The sequence below is a fragment of the Zootoca vivipara genome, chromosome 1 (assembly GCF_965207765.1).
Source record: "Zootoca vivipara chromosome 1, rZooViv2.hap1.1, whole genome shotgun sequence".
Taxonomy (NCBI): domain Eukaryota; kingdom Metazoa; phylum Chordata; class Lepidosauria; order Squamata; family Lacertidae; genus Zootoca; species Zootoca vivipara.
The window spans coordinates 22,710,220-22,731,477 of record NC_142582.1 but is presented as its reverse complement, the minus strand read 5'-3'; the positions used below and the strand labels follow the sequence as shown (position 1 = coordinate 22,731,477).

General features: G+C 42.8%; 1 protein-coding gene across 2 annotated transcripts in view; it reads right to left on the bottom strand.

Annotated features, from left to right (window-relative positions):
• ITGA4 (integrin subunit alpha 4) overlaps window positions 1-21,258 on the bottom strand; it is a 53,733-nt gene that overhangs the window by 12,843 nt on the left and 19,632 nt on the right. The window contains exons 11-21 of one of the 2 annotated variants that reach the window (XM_035133756.3): window positions 15,271-15,365; window positions 13,295-13,385; window positions 11,980-12,025; window positions 11,386-11,540; window positions 9,324-9,481; window positions 7,097-7,246; window positions 5,724-5,800; window positions 2,834-2,993; window positions 2,509-2,607; window positions 583-662; window positions 133-222 (exon numbers count right to left, since the gene is read on the bottom strand). In XM_035133756.3, the coding sequence (XP_034989647.3) occupies window positions 133-222; window positions 583-662; window positions 2,509-2,607; window positions 2,834-2,993; window positions 5,724-5,800; window positions 7,097-7,246; window positions 9,324-9,481; window positions 11,386-11,540; window positions 11,980-12,025; window positions 13,295-13,385; window positions 15,271-15,365 (1,201 nt within the window). The remainder of the gene's footprint in view (window positions 1-132; window positions 223-582; window positions 663-2,508; window positions 2,608-2,833; window positions 2,994-5,723; window positions 5,801-7,096; window positions 7,247-9,323; window positions 9,482-11,385; window positions 11,541-11,979; window positions 12,026-13,294; window positions 13,386-15,270; window positions 15,366-21,258) is intronic. The other variant, XM_035133765.3, reaches the window with a different exon arrangement.

The window sequence follows — 21,258 nt, the reverse complement described above, 5'->3', positions numbered from 1 at the left end:
CACAAATATGAAAGTGGTTTTTAAAAAAACCTGCTGGACTCTGGAAAAGGTTCATGCTGTCTTCCTCAAAACCCTGATTGCAGAACATTCATTATCAGCTCTACATATATACTCGAACATTCATTAGCTTACCCATGAACACTCAGCTCAACCTCATGCTTCTGAGGCAATGTTAAAATTAGGCTGTTATCCAACAATGTGTCAGTGCCCAGTTCATTTTCACTATGGGAAGAAACAAAAGATTACAGTGGATCACAACACACAAGACCAGATTTGGTTAGATCAAGTTTTCTGAACTGCACACTTAGTATCACTAAGAGAGAGCATGGGCCAACCCAAGAAGTCCTATTGGTCTGAGTGAGAGAGTTAAGCACATTTCCACTGCAATTTACCTAAAGTCTTACTTTTGCAACCAAGCTACTGAAAGCAGGTTTCATTTGGTTTCCGTTAGGACTTTTGCACATTATGTAATAATATGCTTTTCCATGCTTCAGCAACTCCATGTATAATTCCCGGTTCTGTCATTCAAATGCAGAGGCAATATTAGTCTAAACCGGCAATCTGTAGCAAAGAAGCACTTACCAGGTCACATTAATGCTGATGCTGAGGTCATCTCCTGCCCTGCTAAGTGAGCTTGCATCCAACCCAAAACTGAAATCCATCTGTGGAGTAAATGAAATGCTTCGGGTTTAAACGAATGCATCTGTATTCTATCAGCAAGCATACTATATTAGTAATACCAGTAGAAATTATATTATTGGCGTTTGAACTGCATGCTGCCTTTGTTACTCATTTATTCATCAGCCCAGGCTTCAATGTGCCTGCTGGGAAATGGGTACTACTGAATTCGTTTCCTAGTAAGTGCGCTTAGAATTATTGCTATCTTCAGTCTGACTTGCTGTCCAGGCAAGCTGGATTTTTGTGGCTCGTACATTCCGAATACCTGTTTGATCAAGTACACAGCACATGGTAAACCAGGAGTGGTAAACCACCACATTTTGGACCAGAACTGGCCTGCAGAGGGTTTTCTTGCTTTTGTTTTAACTGCCCCACCACCAACATCCATTTCACCACTGGCAGCACTGCTGAATGCCTCTCCTCTTCCTGCTGCTACTGAAAAAAGATGGGGCCACTTAGAGAAATGATTCGTTCAGCTGTTTACCAAGTGCTGGTGATGGCCATGCCCTCTGGAAACAACAGAGCACTCCAATCGACTCTAAGCGACAGCATTGAGAAGGGGAGGTGCTTTGTTCAGCACTACTGCTGATGGCAAATTGTGCAGAGTGAGGGGGCAAATTTGTGGCTACTGTCTTAAACTTCTCTACCCAGCTGTGATGAGGAGGAAAACTCCACTTCTGCTCTTCTGCTGATGAGCAGGGGCGTAGGAAGATAGGGGCAGTGGGGGCGGGCCGCCCTGAGCGGCAGGCTCCAAGGGGCGCCATCACGTGCGCCAGCCCCACCCCCCAAACACGCGCCCCGCCCCCGGAACGCATGTCACGCCCCTACGGGAGGCACACCACTCCCCTGGAACGCACGCAACGGCCCTCCGGGAGGTGCGCCCCACCCCCCAGAATGTGACCCACGCCCCTCCAGGAGGCGTGCTGTGCCCCCGGGAGGCGCATCACGGCCCTGGAACACGCTTCGCCCCCAGAATGGACACCAGCCCCGCCCCCGGTGTCAGAGCATGAAGCTCCTCCACTGCTGATGAGCACAATGCATTTGAGATGCTGGGGGTGGGGTTTGTGCCTGTCCACACATGTCTGTGTGTGCATGCCCATGTAATGTGTGTGAGCTGAGTGCGTACAGGTGGTATGTCTTCAAAAGTGTGTTGTGGAGTGGCCGCACCCACTTCTGATCACAGCCACCGCCGGCATTTTGCCCTGGGAGAGGTTTGGGCAAGGGTGAGTGAAGCCCTGAGGCCAAAATAGTTTAAGAATCTCCATGGCAAACAATCCCCAAAGCACTACATATGCTGGCAGAATCCTATTGACTGCCATGCTTTGTCATCCATAAATGCTTCATTTTGACATTGTAAACAGTTCTTAGTTCTTCAAAGAACTCTGTTTCCAGAGAGGTGTGAGCTCTGGGATAGCTCAGATGGTAGCGCATGAGACTCTTAATCTCAGGGTTGTGGATTCAAGTCCCACGTTGGGCATTCCTGCATTACAGGGGGTTCCATATCTACGATTCTATTTTCAAATGTGTGCTGACACAGATCCTAACTGCAAGGCTATTTGTTAACCCTCAAAAGGGCAGTTAAGAAAAACACATGCATGAGTCTATTCAATTGCCATAGGACACAAGGTGTGTTCTTTGGTGTAAGTTAGGAGTGGGGAACCTGTGGTTCTTCAGATCTTTTGGACTCCTATCAGCTCCAGTCAGCATAGCCAGTCAGGGATATAATGGGAGTTCTAGTCCAACTTCATCTGGAGGGTCATAAATTCCCCACCCCAATGTAAATGATGCCAAAGAAATTTTTTTTAAAAAAAAGTTGATATTTAATTTTACCTTTGACAGGTGATCTACATATAAATGCCCCACACTGCAGTCGAGTCTCACCGCATGACTTTCTGTTTCCGACACTTCACAAAGTATTTGGGCTTCCTCCTGTGGTAACAATGTACAAGAAGCAGCTGACCAAAGAATATGGATGTTTTGCAAAAGTACATATATTTTTTTAAAAAAAAAACGTTCTGGGGGACCAACGTAACAAGGCCATGGAGAGCTGCAATTGGATATCATTACATTTTTGTAAAAAAGATTCCATTGGTCACTCAAGTCTGGCTAGAGACTGGTGCTGGGATGGTTTGTTATTTTTCTGATGAAAACTGACCTTTCTTACCTGCTGTAGAATTTTGGTGAAATAAAGCCCTTTGGGGAGCTGGATATGGAGGGCAGTTGTGTAGGCATCATCGCCAGCATTGTACAAGGTAACATTCAACATCAGTACCCTCGTACTTCCCACTACAAGGTAGGGCTTCTTTTCATGAGGCCTGTTGGAAAGGAAAATATTGCTTTTGACCTATTTTCAAATGTTACTCAAGTACAAGAGAAATGCTCAGGCTTTCCTCGAAAGTGCCAAACCATACATGGGCAGCGTATGTCCCTCCGCAGGTGTCACTGGGATCCCAACTCCCATCAATCCTTGACCTTTGGCCATGCTGGCTGGGGAATGCTGGGAGTTGGAGTCTAGCATCATCTGGAGGAGATTATAATCTCACATCTGGGAAATAACTTCACTGGAGGAACTGCTATTTTCTCCTAGGAGAGTAAACCAACTCTTCCAAAATAAATCTGCTACACAAGGCTACTTCAGGATGTTTAGGCCTGTGGGTTCAGAAAGCACCTGCTCTGAACAAAAATGTGATTTGATAACTTTTGCCGGTTCTTCCTGCCATCATATACGGTAGTTCTCCCTCCAGGACACCTTAGCTGTCTGTCGCCCACACATTTAGCCCTGTTCTCCAATGTCATGTCCTCTTTTCAACAGCTGTGTGTCACTGCAGTGTTCTCTGTCAAGAAAGCCCAACCGAACAGCTCCTTATCACACACAGGGGCTTTCACACAATCAGGACACCTGGCCATGCAGATGTCCCGACCCCTTGGAGCCCCTACACATGAACAGCTAGCACCTGGGCAGGGCTTATGTCATTTTGCCAAGTGGTGACAAAAAAAATTACCACAGAATTTTACACGAAGAAGGACCAAGGAGATCTGATAAGGCTTGCTCGACCTGGCACTATCTCTCACCCTGAGCTGTCTCACATAAAGTTTGCTTCGGTGGCTGGGTAGACAACCATACATGCCATTTTGAACTCCTTGGAAGGGTGGCAGGATAAACATGGGTCCTGAAAGGCAACTTTCCTAAGGTAATGTATTCTTGAGGGACCTTGGTCATCTGACTCTCCCTACCAAAGGGGAAGGTGTAGCAAAATAGACATCTTTACGGACTCTGTTGTCCTATGACCTGGTGGTGGGCATTTTACTATTCTCCGTTTGATCAAGGGGGTGTGGGGCATGATTGTCCCTACCACTTGGCAAGCCTAGATGACCTAGCAAGTGCTTTTACACACACACTCTAAACATCTCTGTTGTAGCTTTTGTGTTGATTGGAATTCCTGTGTCTCATATTGTTAGCAATGACTGCCTTATTGCTCTTTGCATTTCCACTTTTTTTAAAAAAGCACATGGCTAGGTGTGTCTGTGTTTAATGCTGTTTTTATGGCCACCTTATGCTGCACACGAGCTCTTGTCTTGTAAACTCCAAGTCAAGGTTAATATAAAGGCAGGACTCTTGCACATGAGTGAGCACGACTAGCTTGCATTCCTCCTGGTGTTCCGTAATCACGTTAACAAGCAAGATTCCTAAGAGGATTTAAAAAGTAAACTTCAATTTGACATTAAAGTTTAATTAAGACTTGCAGAAGAGCTGCCTTGAAATAGACATTTATCAAATATATTGGCTCGAGACCAACACATTAGTCAATGAACACCTTGGGGAGACAAGCTGGCACTTAGGCAGGCAGCAAAAGGTAGAAGCTCCGCGTAAGAAGCTAAGTTTCAAATTAAGGAGAAACACACAGCTGTTAACATTCCAGTGGCTGGATCTTGGGGTTACAGTAAGGTAAAGGTAAAGGGACCCCTGACCATTAGGTCCAGTTGTGACCGACTCTGGGGTTGCGGTGCTCATCTCGCGTTATTGGTCGAGGGAGCCGGCGTACAGCTTCCGGGTCATGTGGCCAGCATGACAAAGCCACTTCTGGTGAACCAGAGCAGCACACGGAAATGCCGTTTACCTTTCCGCTGGAGCGGTACCCATTTATCTACTTGCACTTTGACATGCTTTCGAACTGCTAGGTTGGCAGGAGCAGGGACCGAGGAACGGGAGCTCACCCTGTCGCGGGGATTCGAACCGCCGACCTTCTGATCGGCAAGCCCTAAGCTCAGTGGTTTAACCCACAGCGCCACCAGTAAGGTTCCAAATTAAATAATGGATTGTTCTTCCCTTTCCTATTGTGTAAGATGCTGTGTTTAGCTTCACTGTCAGTGTGCCACCAAAGGTGGAAAAGGGAACCAGGACAAAAAAGATGGCCAGTGTGGAGTATGATATTTGCACATACAGTATAATAAAATCACCAGGTGCACATTTGGGAATGTGAGAAAGCTGAACTAGATTTTGCACTAGTAATCATAGTGTGTGTAGATATATCACACTAAGCAGTGCAGGAGCCCATTTTTATGGAGATATATCAATGTCCATAAAAGTTCTCATCTGTACAAATGTACAGAACACTGCAACACAAATTGCCGAAAAGAGTCTTTCATGATGTGACATATTGTGCAATGCAAAGAGAAGTATATATATACCACTTTGAGCTCCTTGGAAGTAAGGTGCGACATAAGCGTAATAATAATAGTAATAATAATGATAATAATAATAATAATAATAATTTATTATTTATACCCCGCCCATCTGGGCGGCTTCCAACAAAACACTAAAATACAGAAATCCATCAAACATTAAAAGCTTCCCTAAACAGGGCTGCCTTGAGATGCCTTCTAAAGGTCTGGTAATTGTTGTTCTCTTTGACCTCTAGTGGGAGGGCATTCCACAGGGTGGGTGCCACTACCGAGAAGGCCCTCTGCCTGGTAATAATTAAATAAAGCATATCCAGCCTTTTTTTCTTTTCTTTTTTACTGCCTAGAAATCACTATTTACTTACCTCGGGAATGCAAGTTTTCCAGAAACTTGCAAGTTAGCAGAGCAATTTTCTTGAGAGCAAAATCTTGCAAACATGAACTATAAAAGAGGAAAACAACCATTATTTAGGGTCAAATACAATACCATATCCATACATATTCAGAAGTAAATCCCTTTTCACCCTGAAACTCAGACTGTTAATTAAAAATGGTATTTTACTGGCAGATCCTCACTCCTCTCTCTCGTTCTTTACACACAAGTTAGTACCTTCCACTGTCAACAACAAAGCATAGGGCCCAAAAGGAAACAGCTCTTTCTAGGCAACCCCTCAACAGATACCTCTGGAAGACTCCTAACACAACATCAGCCTACACAACATACACATGGCATTACTGACCATAGAAAGAGCCTGCAAAAGGCCCATCTAGACCCATCTTCTGTTTTCATCATGGTCACTATAAGTCTGAATGCAACAGCAATCTCCCCACTGGCGATTCCCACCGAATAATATACTGTCAGTGGACTGATGTAGTGCAGGCAAATTCTCATTGGATGTCTTTTCAGACTGGCGCGATGCTAACTAAGATGCTTCATGAGGTGTGGAAACAAATCCACCTGACCTTTCATCACAACAGTATTTGCCTAGGGAAACATTTATTAATTTGAAGGGGTTTATTAGGTTCTTAAACACTGCATTTCCAGTCTCCGCATTGGAGGACTTAGAATTAGATCAGGGAATGAACATATTTGCCAGGATCTGGATACCTATGACAGCAGCAGAAGGCTGCGCACACGCGCACACACTTATGGATTAAATGCTATTCAAAGTTTCGTACAGAGCAAGGAGAATACTCTCATGGCTCTGAATCCATAGGACTGGTTTCACAAGTAATATTTCTGAAGCCATTCTCTCTAGGCTAAAATGTTTCTCAAACTGATTGTAATTGATTTGTATGAAGGATGCTACAATTTAAAAACAAGATACTGAATGTACCTTTGTTGCCTTTGCAAGATATTTCAATAAAAACATTTTTTTTAAAAAACAAACAAACGAAGATGGCAGTCCTAAAAGTAGCATTGCAACACAGTGCAAGCTGCTTAAATCTGGATCATCCATTTATTTAATAAATTCATACTCCACATCTCCAATTCTCAAGAGCTGCTACAGTGGCCCCCAAAATACATAAATACGGAACATAAACATAGAAAAAAAAACAACATATACACAAATGCAATTGGAAACTTATTTTGCAATTCAACTTATTTTAAGTTGTCCAGAAAACTTTACGTTACAGAGAGGCATGTTGGGGGAGAAAGCAAATACCAGCAATAAGTATGCAAAAAAAAAAAATTGTTTCAGATGCAAACATGCTACTTTCACAAACACAAAAATACCTTGCTGCGTATGACATCATCCTCAGTTCGTTGTTGAAGAACTGGCTGGAGTGGTGGGAGTTCCTCTGAACTTTGATTCTTTAGAACATTTTCTCCAAGGTGGTAGGTGGCTTCAACTTGTATAGGAGTCAAGATATCCCTCACATTTTTCTACGGAAATTGGAAACCTAATGAGTTAACAACATAAAAACACACACGTGTGCATGTAAAGAAAACCCCGCCTACCTTAGATCGCTACATGAAGGGAAATAGTATGTGAAAGGCCACATGGTGCAACATGCAAAGATCCAGTAGCAGCCAGTACGGTGGGGTGGAGTCATCCTCCCAGCATTGCCATCGCTCAGCGTACGTGGACAGAGCAGGGCAGCAGTGAGGTCATATCTGCAGGGAGGGAATAGCAAGGCTGCGTGGACTGGCTACGCTAGTGCGTCCATGCAGACCTGACTACATTGTTACCCCTGCTCTGTCCCAGTGCCGTCCAGGGAATCTGGAGTGACACTAGTGTCAAGACAGTGGCTTTGCATCGCCACCATGCTGCCCACTGCTGGATGAATGCCACAAGATCATCCCACGTGCCAAATAAAAGCTGCTTTCTCTTTCTCTCTAAAATCTTACATGTTGGAACTTCCTTTGTTCCTTGAAAAAGAAAAGTTATCTTGTATTTTATTTTGAGCTACCATCTAAAGCAGGCATCCCCAAACTTCGGCCCTCCAAATGTTTTGGACTAGAATTCCCATCTTCCCTGACCACTGGTCCTGTTAGCTAGGGATCATGGGAGTTGTAGGCCAAAACATCTGGAGGGCCGCAGTTTGGGGATGCCTGATCTAAAGCTTGTTACATTGCTTAAATCAGGCATAGTCAAACTCGGCCCTCCAGGTGTTTTGAGACTACAATTCCCATCATCCCTGACCACTGGTCCTGTTAGCTAGGGATGATGGGAGTTGTAGTCCCAAAACATCTGGAGGGCCGAGTTTGACTATGCCTGGCAAAGTCAAACTCAAAGGTGCTTCCAATGTTGCCTTTCTTCATAACATTCTAATGATGCATTTAGAGACGTTTCATTGGTCTGTGACTACAATGAACATACCATTAATTCATTCATAGAAGTGGCCAGGAAACAGCTACAAAGCTGGACCAGAGGTGTGAAACCTTTAAAAAGCCTGGGGACCACATTCCACTTTGGCTAATCCTCCAAAGTGGGGCCACATATTGGCAGTCACAAAAAGGATGAGTAGGACTACACTCACACATAGTTGATGATGCAACCTTTTCTCTTTTCTGCTTAAGGCTGCAAACAAATTCGCTTATTAGGGTGCAAGTTCCATGGAACTTTCTTCTGAGGATGGTGCTGCAAGCTCAAAGTCTGCCAGGAAAAAGACCTCTGCTTAAAATCCCAGCACTGCACTGGAATAAGTAAATTGGGATTGAGTCTACTCTGTTTCTCTTGTATGCCTTTGAAAGATATACAATTTTTAATGCCAGACCACACTGTGTAGTAAGGCTCTCGATCAAAGTTCAGTCCCCAAGCAAGCTACCTTGCTTGAAACACTGAACATTACAATAGAGAAGATGATTAAATTATTCCCTGGATGGGTGAAATGGGCAGACACTGATTGCCCTCCCACGTCTCCTGCTCTTAATTCTGATCTGCAAGAAAGCTTCCACCAATTTGTATGCTATCCAATTCATATAATTTTCCACAAGGGTTTTCCTACATCTGCCCTACATTACTTTCCATTATGCCAATTAGCTATTAATTATTATTTACTCAAATACTGAATATGCAAGGATTATGCTCGACAGACGCTGAAGATTTATTTAACTTGGATGACTTAAGTTCAAAGGTCACAGAAGGCGGAGACACTTTCAGTATTAATGTTTCAAAACGGAGAAGGGCATTGCGTCAGAAGTAGGGATGGCACAAGCATTTGTACAAGACAGGTGGTTCAAAGGTTTAGAATCCCCTCTTGAAGATTTCCAAGTTGATGGCTACCTTTGCATCTTTTGATAATCACCAGCTTGGGTAGCTTTTAAAAAGGAATTGGCCAAATTCATGAAGGGTAAGGCTATCCATTTCAGAGACGGGCTATTCTGCTCATTTCCTGCTCATCAAAGAAACAGAACAAGCCATTTTTGGCAATCCTTCTCCCATCATTGCTCACATCCTGGTGCAATTATTTCACGTCAACAATTCTATTTGAGAGAGAGAGAAAGAAACACACGTTACCCTCATGAATGCTTGGTGAATTGTGCAAGTAACATTGTTGCTGTTGTAGATGCTGATGCTTCCAGAAGTCGTTTCAGATGTACCATTAGAGGAAAAATAAAACCTTGCTGCAGTATCTGACCTCCTGCGAACATCCAGGCTTAGATTATAAAGCAATACTGTAAAAAAGTGAAAGAGAGGAGTGAAAGGACAACGTTAAGAGGAAGGGTTTGGAAAGTAACTTCAGAGGCTTTTCATATTTATTAAACTGATGGCGAATGCTTTAGAATGCCAGGCAGACTTTCAGAAACATCATTTTCAAATCATTCTAAAAAGTATTGCAGAACTTTCTTTCATACCTTCAGTACATCAGCAGTATCATTTGCACACTTAAAAAAAATCAATTGTGTGTTCTTATGAATGAGTTGATGGGGAAACCCCCCCAATTCTTTCTTTTGTATCACAGATACTGCGCCCACCATATTCTAGTGATTTTTTCACCATATTGTTGGTCTAGCCCAGGCATCCCCAAACTTAGGCCCTCCAGATGTTTTGGACTACAATTCCCATCATCCCTGACCACTGGTCCTCTTAGCTAGGGATCATGGGAGTTGTAGGCCAAAACATATGGAGGGCCGCCTTTTGCGGATGCCTGATCTAGCCACTTTGCTGTTGCCTGGAGAGCTTCTGCTATTCACTCCACCCTCTATGATCATCAGGAATAGCTATGGTCTTCTCTCAACCTACTAGATGCCATCTTCTGCCTCTACAGTAAGCATCATAATGCTGGGTCCTCTCCCATTGGGCTTGAACCCAATCTGAGCCTTGGCAACCTTAGCTACACATTATACCCTGTATAATGCAACAGGGATTAGCTGATTATCAGAATAAAGACATTCTGTTTAATTCTGATAAAGTCTGCAGGAGGCGCAGTCAGTGTGGTGACCTCCAGATATTTGTAGAACTTCAGTTCGCATCATCTGCAGACAACATGGCCAATTGTCAGGGGGAGTGGGATGAAAGTTGGAGTCCAGCAACAACTGAAAAGCACCAATTTGGCTACACTTAGTCTAAAGGGTTAATCCAGAAATCCACAATCTCTTAATACCATGTAGTAAAACTTCTGAGAAGCATCTGTTTTGTTTCATGGTATACTAATTACTAATGTACCAAATAATATGAGCATTTACTTTGGAAATTAAACAGCTACTTAGGTAAATTAGATCCTGTTTTTAACTATCTCGTGTGTGTGTGTTATAATTTTATTGTATTTACAATGTAGAAAATTATATTTGTTACTCAACAATTATATTCCAATTCAGCAAAACTAGTGACTTCCCACTCATCAACATTTATAACCCAAATTACATACAATTGTATTATTATTATTATTATTATTATTATTATTATTATTATTATTATTATTTCTGTGCCACCTATCTGACTGGGTTGCCCCAGCCACTCTGAGCAGCTCCCAACAGAATATTAAAAACACAATAAAACCTCAAACATTAAAAACTTCCATAAAAAGGGCTACCTTCAGATGACTTCTAAAAGTCAGTTGTTTATTTCATGGGATGGCATTCCACAGGGTAAAATTATCTAATTTCATCCTCTCTAACATGTTTCTTAATATATTCTGCTGTTTTCTTACACTTCAAACCCCACTGTGGTCTTCTCATATGAAAAAATAACTTTTAATACAGACTAGAAATGGTTTCCAGTCTTCTTTAAAAGATTCTAAATTTGTATCTTTTACCAGTGCTGTCAATTTTTGCCATCTCTGCATATTCCAATATTTTCATCAACCATTTTTGATCCTGTCTACTATTGAGCTATGCAGTACAGCTATCATGCGATGCTTTCTCCTATCTGGAACGCTTCATTCAGTGCCAAAAATAATAATGGATACCAATTGGCTTCAATTTGGTGGATTAGTAGGTAATTAAGTTCCATTTAACCATCAGCAGTAAGCCATTTAAAAGAAAAGGAGAAGCAGAAAAAGAACAGAGCAATTGAGGCACATACACCATCAATAAGGTACGCTGAGAAATAATGGTGCAGAATTTAGCTAATAGCTTACCTATGTAACCTGGAACAGTTCGGCCATTATAGCTAAAACAAAGTGTCAGGTGCACACAAACAGCTGGCTGTCCATTTAACACACAGTCCAGTTTAGTTTGATTTACTGAGGGAGGATGTTTTAAGGATGCTTCAACAATGACGACTGCCCTTGTCCTGAAAAGCAAGAAGAATTCATAGTCACAATTTGTAATTTTATGATGCTTATAATTTTGTGCATGCTGCTTTATCATTTCCACAGTCCAAGTTTTGAGAAAACAAAACCTAACTTTGATTGACTTAGGAGCCAAGCCTGTGACTGTAAAATATTATTTGGCACAAGATTCAGAGATGTTTGCCGCTCACATCATTTCTTAGAGATGTTGACACATTGTGCGATTCCAGTGTCCTACAGAACTCCCATTCTGGTGTCACATTCCAGAGCTTAATGACCAAGTTCAGAGCTTAATGAAGAGCTTGATGAGGTCAGCAGCACCTGGCAAATTTATTTAATTGCATCTCATAATTCACCATTATGTCCAGTTGTCTCTAATTATGGTATGTGGTGTGTGTGTGTGTGTGTGTGTGTGTGTGTGTGTGTGTGTGTTGGACTCACCTCAGCAGTACAGCAGAGTCTGACAGGAAAGCGCCAACTGCAACATCTGTTGGCGAAAAAAAAAGTCCCCCCACAGATTGAAGATGATCATTAGTCACCAGAAAACTTTCTCTCAAGCACAACCCCCTTATTGCTTATTCACCTCTGGACTGCATTAAACCACTATTTGCACATTATTAATGAGAGGGGATACGACGATACATTAAGTCAATATATATTATCGGAACTTCCTAAACAGAGGCATCGAGATGGAGCTGTGTTGCTTTTATTCCTGGCATTAAAGTAATTCCACAGTCATTGCATAACACCATATAGTTAAGCAGCTGCTCAATCTTCATTCTTTTCCAAGGACTTTTCCTTGGAAAAGACCCTTCCTTGGAAAAGACCATGATTGAGGGCACTAGGAGAAGGGAACGACAGAGGACGAGATAGTTGGACAGTGTTCTCGAAGCTACGAACATGAGTTTGACCAAACTGCAGGAGACAGTGGAAGACAGGAGTGCCTGGCGTGCTGTGGTCCATGGGGTCACAAAGAGTCGGACACGACTAAACGACTAAACAACAACAACAACAACCTCCATTCTTTATACCTCAAGCCTTTTTAGAGACAGGGTGGGAAAGAAATTTAATAAAGAAAAAAATTAATTACATTTAAAAACTGAGAGGCTAACCTCCTTGTTCTTCTGTGTTTTCCTTTTCTGAAAACATTTTTTTAAAAAAACACAAATCTGTTATGATAAGCAGCCTAGTTTGAGCATGGCTGCTCAGAAGTACCAGTAAGTTCTGCCAAGTTTAACAGGGCATGTTCCTGAGCAAGAATTACTCAGGGTAACGGTACTAGGTTGCAATCCAGTACTCATTTCCCTGGGACTAAATCCCATTAAACAGAGTTCACTTCTGAGCAGAAATGTATAGGACTGCACATGTAATAGCCTTCTCATCTGACAAGTTGCTGCTATCTTTAAACAAATTAAATGCTGTCAACAGTGGGCAATGGGAGAGGAAATCATTCATAGGCAGCATGCAGCATGAAACAGAATATTCCCACAATTTTAGGGATAGTGAGATAGTTGGGAACTGAAATTAATTCACTTTCAGGCATTCTGATTCTTTTGTAACCTTCACTGGCTCTGTTGTTGTTTCGTTTTACTAATCTTTTTACGGACAGATTTTATGTTCTGTGGGTTGTTGGGTTTTTTCCCTTGTCTTGCTTTATTAGTTTGCATCCTGCTTTCAAGGATGTTTTAAAGAAGGGTGGGTATGAAATAAAGCAAAGCTTTAAAGAAACAAAAGCAAAGCAAAATGCTCGACTCACCTGAATACCCATTGTTGTCTACATCAATTCTCCCAGATATAGACTGACCAAACATTCGTAAACTGTTGCTGATCTGATGTCCTTGTATCCTCTAAAAATTAAAAAGCCTGATATTTTTAGTATATCTAAAAAAGGTTTTGGAGGAATACTCCCCCCCCTTTAAGTACCATTAGTGACTGCTGTTAACCAACAACTGAAAGTACAGTGGTACCTCGGGTTACGAACTTAATTCATTCCGGAAGTCCGTTCTTAACCCGAAGCGTTCTTAACCCGAGGCGCACATTCCCTACATGGGCCTCCTGCGGTCCTGGAAGCGGATTGCGTTCGTATCCCGGGGCAAAGTTCGTAACCCGGAACACCTACTTCCGGGTTTGTGGAGTTCATAACCCCAAGCGTTCGTATGCAGGACTGTTCCTTAATCGAGGTACCACTGTAAGTTAAATCAACTTTGCCAACAAGATGCTGTTCAAGTCTCAACATTCTATCATTCCTGGCAACATTCCTTACTCGCTGTGGCTGATGGGAGCTGGAGGGTTTTTCACGTGCCTCACTGGGAATGGTGCTTCTCCTGTGGCTTAGTGCTAGCATTAACCTTACAACACTGCAGCAAGGCCTGGCATGATGTGCTGCTTTCAGTGGGGCCCCATTAAGAGGACTGCTGGACCAGGCAACATCTTGGGTTGAATCTGCCTGCTGCTTAATCATAAAAAGCTCTAAGCAGCTTACATAAAAAATATATTAAAATGAATCAATACTAGCCAGAATTTAAAAACATGTTGAATATATATATATATATATATATATATATATATATATATATATATACACACACACACACACACACACACACACACACACACACACACACACAGTGGTACCTTGACTTATGAAGGCGATCTGTTCCGCAGCGCTCTTCATAAGTCAAAACCTTCGGATGTTGAAGCGTCCATACTGCGCATGCGTGAAGATCGATTTTGCACTTTGTGCATGTGCAGAACGCGCGCGGGGCGAAAATACTTCCAGGTTTGCCGACTTCATAAGTCAAAATCTTCAGAAGTCGAGGCATTCGGAAGTCGAGGTACCACTGTATGTATGTGTGTATACACACACACACACACACACACACACACACACACACACTCGTACCTTGGATCCCAAACGCCTTGGTACTCGGACGTTTTGGCATCCGAACGCCGCTAACCCGGAAGTGAGTGTTCCAGTTTGAGAAAGTTCTTTGGAACCCAAACGTCCGATGGGGCTTCCGCAGCTTCCGGTTGGCTTCAGGAGCTTCCTGCAGCCAATCAGAAGCCGTGCTTTGGCTTCCAAACGTTTTGGAAGTCGAACGGGCTTCCAGAACGGATTCCGTTCGACTTCCAAGGGACGACTGTATATATATAAATGAAATCGCCTGTTTAAAATGTACCGTATGTTATAAAACTAATAAGAAATGTTCCAAGACACTGAGGCAACCTGGGGCCTCTGGTGACAAAGATGGATCCAAAAGCATCCCCAGACTGCACACCTGGTCCTTCGGAAGGACCAATTTCTCAGACATGGGAACCACTCACCCAGAGTTCTATTAAGGTCCCAGATACTTCCAGTCCTGACTCATACAATTTGCTTTCTGTCTTTTTGCTACACAATCTACCAAGTTGTGGAGGAAGACTGAAGCAACAGCAGCTTCTAACTTCCTAAGAAATACTTTCTAACAAACAAATGGCGGCAGTGATAGTGAGTTATTTCCTTTCTTCCCATCTCTTCCCTCCTCTAGTGACTTCCCTTTCCCACCCCCATCTGTTTCTCATTTCGTATTCTATTCCAGTGGCCTCTTGGGTTGCTGGCAAAAGCATTGCCCCAAAAATTGTAAGCCTTCTAGGCAGAGACGGTGTCACTTCTATGTTCTGTTCAATGCCCTGCTCGCTATGATGACAGCATCTCTGCTAAAACTGTCACAGTAGTGGCTAAAACAGACCTACCTGTGAGAAGGTTGGTGATATCCCATCTTTCCTGCCATTGTATATGTAAATTGCGCCCTCCAAATCGTTTTCCTGTGGAGCCCCAACAGCTACATCTGTTAAAATGGATGTGATATACTTCAATGAAACATTATGAAGACGCATTAGCATATTAGCTACACACTCATTTTAATAACATGTACTCCAATGCATGGTTTGTTTGGGTTTTTTGATAGGAAAGTAAAGATTTGCTCGCACCAAGTGGAAATATGGCAACATCTCATCACTATTAACTGTTCACAGAACAGCGGCATAAATTAGTGCAAGGATAGTTGCTTGAAAGAGTGGGAGTGAGGGAAAGCAACACTGGACAAAGGGAAAGAAGCTCCAGGGTGATGGAAGAAGCACTTAGCATGCTTTGGTTTCTATTTGTCTTGCTTTGTATTGCCATCTTCTCCCAGTAAAGGTAAAGGTAAAGGGACCCCTGACCATTAGGTCCAGTTGTGACCGACTCTGGGGTTGCGGCACTCATCTCGCGTTATTGGCCAAGGGAGCCAGCGTACAGCTTCCAGGTCATGTGGCCAGCATGACAAAGCCGCTTCTGGCGAACCAGAGCAGCGCATGGAAACACCATTTACCTTCCCACCGAAGCGATACCTATTTATCTACTTGCACTTTGACGTGCTTTCAAACTGCTAGGTTGGCAGGAGCTGGGACCGAGCAACGGGAGCTCACCCCGTCGCAGGGATTCGAACCGCCGACCTTCTGATCGGCAAGCCCTAGGCTCTGTGGTTTAACCCACAGCACCACCCATGTCCCTTCTCCCAGTAGTTTCATGTAAAGACAGGATTTCAAGACACACTTCTCATTTGCTCCGTTTCTCTCTAAGAAGCACAGCTTTGTTTCACAATTTGATCTTATTGGCCTGTAATGAAGGGAAAGTGATGAAGAGAGCAGCTCCCTCTCTTGCAAACACTACATTTCTATTCAGGAAACATTCCTACTCTTATATCAGTTGTAAATGCAGCTGGAGATTACAACACACACACACACACACACACACACACACACACACACACACACACAATTTGTAATAGCTCTTCATGGGCGTAACTGAACTTGCTAGAGCCATCTTTGTATAAAGGATTCGCAGGTGCCATGCCAACACCCCCCAAATAGCATCACCAGCTCAGCTACGGTCCTCATAACCTCTGGACGAGGTCAGCATGTTGCTGTCTCTCTAGCTGTACAATCTTCAAAAACAGAACACCACAGCCATTTCTTGCTTAGACTTCTGCAAGTCATTTGTGGTCAAAGCCACTGTGGTTTTCTGTAGAATGTAATTCTATTTCTTTACCCACAAGCCCCCAAAATTGTGTTTTTCTAGTTTAATGCTCCAACCTCTCCCAAGTCTCCAGGTTAGAACAGGATCACTAGCAACTTAGAGATACCTATGACAAACTTAGTTGGTCTGTAAGGTACTACTGGAAGGATTTTTTTTAATTTTTCGTTTCGACTACGTCAGACCAACACGGCTACCTACCTATAACTTAGACATCGTTTTCTTCAGTCAGACAAAAACTTTTGCCTTCAACTTTCTCATTCCCTCTTCCTTGATAAAAAAAATCTCTGCCTATGCTCCATGCCATCTTCAAGTACAATGTTTCACATTAAAAGCTTTCCACTTATCTAGTTAGAGCCGAATTCAAATATTGCCTAGAGTAATACAATTCCCATCATCCCTGACCACTGGTCCTGTTAGCTAGGGATCATGGGAGTTGTAGGCTAAAACATCTGGAGGGCCACAGTTTGGGGATGCCTGGCCTAGAGGATACTGCAGCTTCTGAAAAATCCTTTTTTTACATGGTTGGCTCTTGAAATCACATGGTATAGCATGGGAGGGCCAATCGTACTGGTCATAAGAATTGTGCAACTACTTATCAAGTTGCCACATGGACCAAATGGACGAGAGACAAATGCATGCTGCAAATTGAAACCCCTGCCCTCCACCACTAAGCGGTGCCTGGTGAAAGGGGTCAGTTTGCACAGGACAGGCATACACCTCCAACAGCCTGTGCAGACCAAGTGATGTCCACTATAGATCACAGGAACATTAAGAAGCTGATTTATACAGAATCAGACTGTTGGTCTGCCTAGCTTACATTGCTGGTGACAGCTCTCCAGAATTTCCAACAGCAGTCTCTTTGTGCCCTACCTGAATATGCTGGGCACTGGATCTGGGACCTTCTGCATGCAAAGCAGATGATCTATCACTGAGCTGCAGTTTCTCCTTATTCTCTCTCTCTCTCTCTCTCTCTCTCTCTCTCTCTCTCTCTCTCTCTCTCTCCCCATCCCCAAATAATTTGCTACTGCCTTCATGGTTCCCTTCCACCATACAAAGCAAACAGAAACCTTCTCAAGCCTATGGATGATGGTTTTGGGGTTTCTTTCCAGTACATATTACACTTAACATCCCAAAGTTTCTAAGTTTACTCATGTTTCCCGTCGGTATCCTTAAATATTAAGGATTAGTGTGTGTATATATGTGTGTGTGTGTGTGTGTGTGTGTGTGTGTGTGTGTGTTCACTGGGTTTTTGGCATGTTCCTTAACATATACCGTATTTTTCGTTCCATAAAACCCACTTTTTTCCTCCTAAAAAGTAAGAGGAAATGTCTTATGGAGTGAATGTGTGGTCCTTGGAGCCAAATTGCCCAGGGGCTAAAGGCAGATAGTGCTCTTTTTCCCCCAGAAAGAGCTAAAAGCTAACAAGAGGGAAAGAGAAAGGAACACGCTCAGCAGCTGATTGCAAGAGATCGGAGAGGGAGATAAAGGAGCTAGCTCTCTTCCCGGCTCCTCACAGCCCCTTGCCTAGGCCTCAATTGTTGTCTGCAGAGGGAGACATGTGATTGGCTGATTAGATTATCTCTCTGAAAACTGTAGAAATGGGTCCCTTTTCTAGAGAAGCTGCAGAACTGTGAGTTGAACCCCATAAAAACAGGATTTTTTCCCTTTGCAAGGAAACTCAGCAACTTTGAGCTGATCCTAAAAAATGGAGCTTTCCCCCTTTGCAAAAGAGATGCACAACACTGAGCTGATCCTTAAAAATGGAGCTTTCCCCCTTTGCAAAATAAGCTTCCTCAAATATTTAATAGGGGGGGCAAAGGCACCTAGGCCTCTCGAGTTGGTTGCTATGCCTAGGACAATTCACGAAAGCAAAATATTTTTTTCCTTATTTTCCTCCTCTAAAAAACTAGGTGCGTCCTATGGTCAGGTGCGTCCTATGGTGCGAAAAAAATACAATAGTTCTTTTTTTTCTGCTTCCCTTATTTCAATAAAATCTGAAAGTGGGGAACCCAAAATATTAAAAGTAACACATGTGCATAGTTTATCATTCCTCTCTAAAAAGCCTGCAATAGGTGATGAAAGGAGGTGTGTATAGACATTTCTAACTTGACTAAGGTTTGGTAGAAAAAAGAGAAGAGGGCAATAATTTCAAGGAAGTAGCTCTAGTTCAACATTGTGCAGTTTTACCTACAAAACAAATGTTAATTAAGCAGATCCAGAGGAGAGTGTGAAATGTAAATGTTGTTTGAGTTGCCTAGCAAATAAATTTAGATATTCAGTACATTAATGTGCATGAAACCTGAAGACGATAAGAAACATTAATGGCTGAGAATGAAAGTCATTATGCAAGTGATGCCTAAGGGATATGATTAAATCAAAATAGCAAGTAGTACAGATTAAAGTAAATTAAAAACAATGTCAAACGAAAACACATTTATTTCGCAGAGGCTGAAGCATCACCATCAGCTGAATGAAACAGGGTTACTGAAAAACAGACTTGTTGGAAATGTCCATGATTTATTGAATTTGATAGTCATGTAAGCGCTGTGCTGCCCACTAGCTTAGATTAGCTTTTACAGAGTTAGGCAGATGCATGGATGATGGGCCTATCAAGAACTATTAACAACAATGGAGCTCTGGAGATAGAGATGGATGAAGGACTTTGACTGTGGCAGTACAATCAATGCAGGTATATCCTAAGGCAAGCCCAGGGAAGACAGCAGCCTCTCTCTCTAGAGCAAAAGATTTACTTGAACTTGATTTAACAAATTTTACTTCTCTGCCTTGCCTTTTGGGGGGGTTTAATTAAAAAGGTGTCTTGAATGTTCTGGGGGCAGCTGGAAGAAGAGTCTAACATAAAGAAGATGTGAAAGAGATCAGTGCAGACCGAATAAAGTTCTCTTCCACCCCTAGCCTTTATCCATCTAAGCCAGGGGTCAGCAAACTTTTTCAGCCCACTGTCCCTCAGACCTTGTGGGGGGCCAGACTATATTTTGTAGAAAAACAATGAATTCCTATGCCCCACAAATAACCCAGAGATGCATTTTAAATAAAAGGACACATTCTACTAATGTAAAAGCACACTGATTCCCGGACCGTCCATGGGCCGGATTTAGAAGGTGATTGGGCCAGATCCAGCCCCCGGGCCTTAGTTTGCCTACCCATGATCTAAGCCAGGCATCCCCAAACTTCAGCCCTCTAGATGTTTTGGCCTACAACTCCTATGACCCCTAGCTAACAGGACCGGGGGTCAGGGATGATGGGAATTGTAGTCCAAAACATCTGGAGGGCCAAAGTTTGGGGATACCTGAGCTAAGGTCTTCAGCTGAGCTTTTAAAAAGTAAGGAAAAGTAGGTCTCAGTCTCTGTGCCTTGGTGGTTGCCACCCCCACCCCCCAATCAGGGGAACCATCAAGTGTTCCTTACTTAAAATAAAAACAGGATTCCTTTGGCAAACCCTGCATGGTGCTTAGGTTAATGTCTGGCTACCCATCCCTGCCCACCAAGCTAGATTCCCCAATTGCCTTGCCTGCTGCCCCCTTCAGGAATGCATGCTGGCATACTGAGGTCCTCCTTGCTTTCTGTTCCACCAGGCATTTCCACCTCCTCAACATTCCAAGGATTCCTAGGCTATCTCCCATCCAGGGACTGCTTAGCTTCCACACGTAGGATTGGGTGTTTTAATGGCCACCAGCTCTGCAGCCTACTTAAAACTGGAGATTGTTAAGAGCTGTATGTATGCTTGGTGGCAAGTTTGCCACTGGTCTCTGAATTTAAACCCTCCATACATGCCCAGAGGTACTCTGGGTGAGGTTAACAGGTGAAGCCACAGGAAGCTTGCTTCAAGTATAGCAGCACCCCACAAGTTTTGGGAGAGGAGAACTGTCCACTGCTGATCTATAATCTATGATTCCAAAATAAGCTGTGTTATAATCACAAGTATGGTTTCAGGTCTTCCGAAACTCCATTTCTGAACGAACTTTCAGAATTCGTTCTTCATATATGGATACCTGAAGTCCACAGAAATGATAGAAAAATGATCAGTGGATTTGCTCTGGCAATTCCAGTAGATAACTATGCAGTATTCTGCTCTCATTGGTATGAGACAGGATACTTAGTTACCGTTCATTTTAAACCTGACACTTCTTTTCTCCTTTAAAAATCTCTAAGCAACCAATTAGAACTTTTGTTATGAGTAGGGCACTTAAAAGGTAAGTGAAGGCAACCAGTTTTAAGTAAATTGAAACTTATTTATGCGCCTGAGCAGTTTTATTCCTACAGAAAATTCAGAGACATAAGACTAATAGTCTTCACGAGGACCTAAATCCTCAAGATTGTTATTCAAATAGCTAGAGTAAATGATCCAAGCAGAAAGAGAACTGGAATGTGTTGCTTCAAAATGCACTGCGCTTTTTAAAACAAAGGCAGAAACAGGACTTTTATTTACGAAAGAAATTTTCAGTCTCCAAAAGGGTGCATTATGCACACAAAATGCAGAAACTGAAAATATTTACTAATTAAACAAGTGAACACCCCATAGCCCACGACACAAGCCAGGCATAGGGAGGTGAAGTTAAAGGAGGCTGCAATCGTATACAAACTTTGGTAATCTATACTGAACTCTGTATGACATAAACACACACACAAATCATATTAAGTTCCATA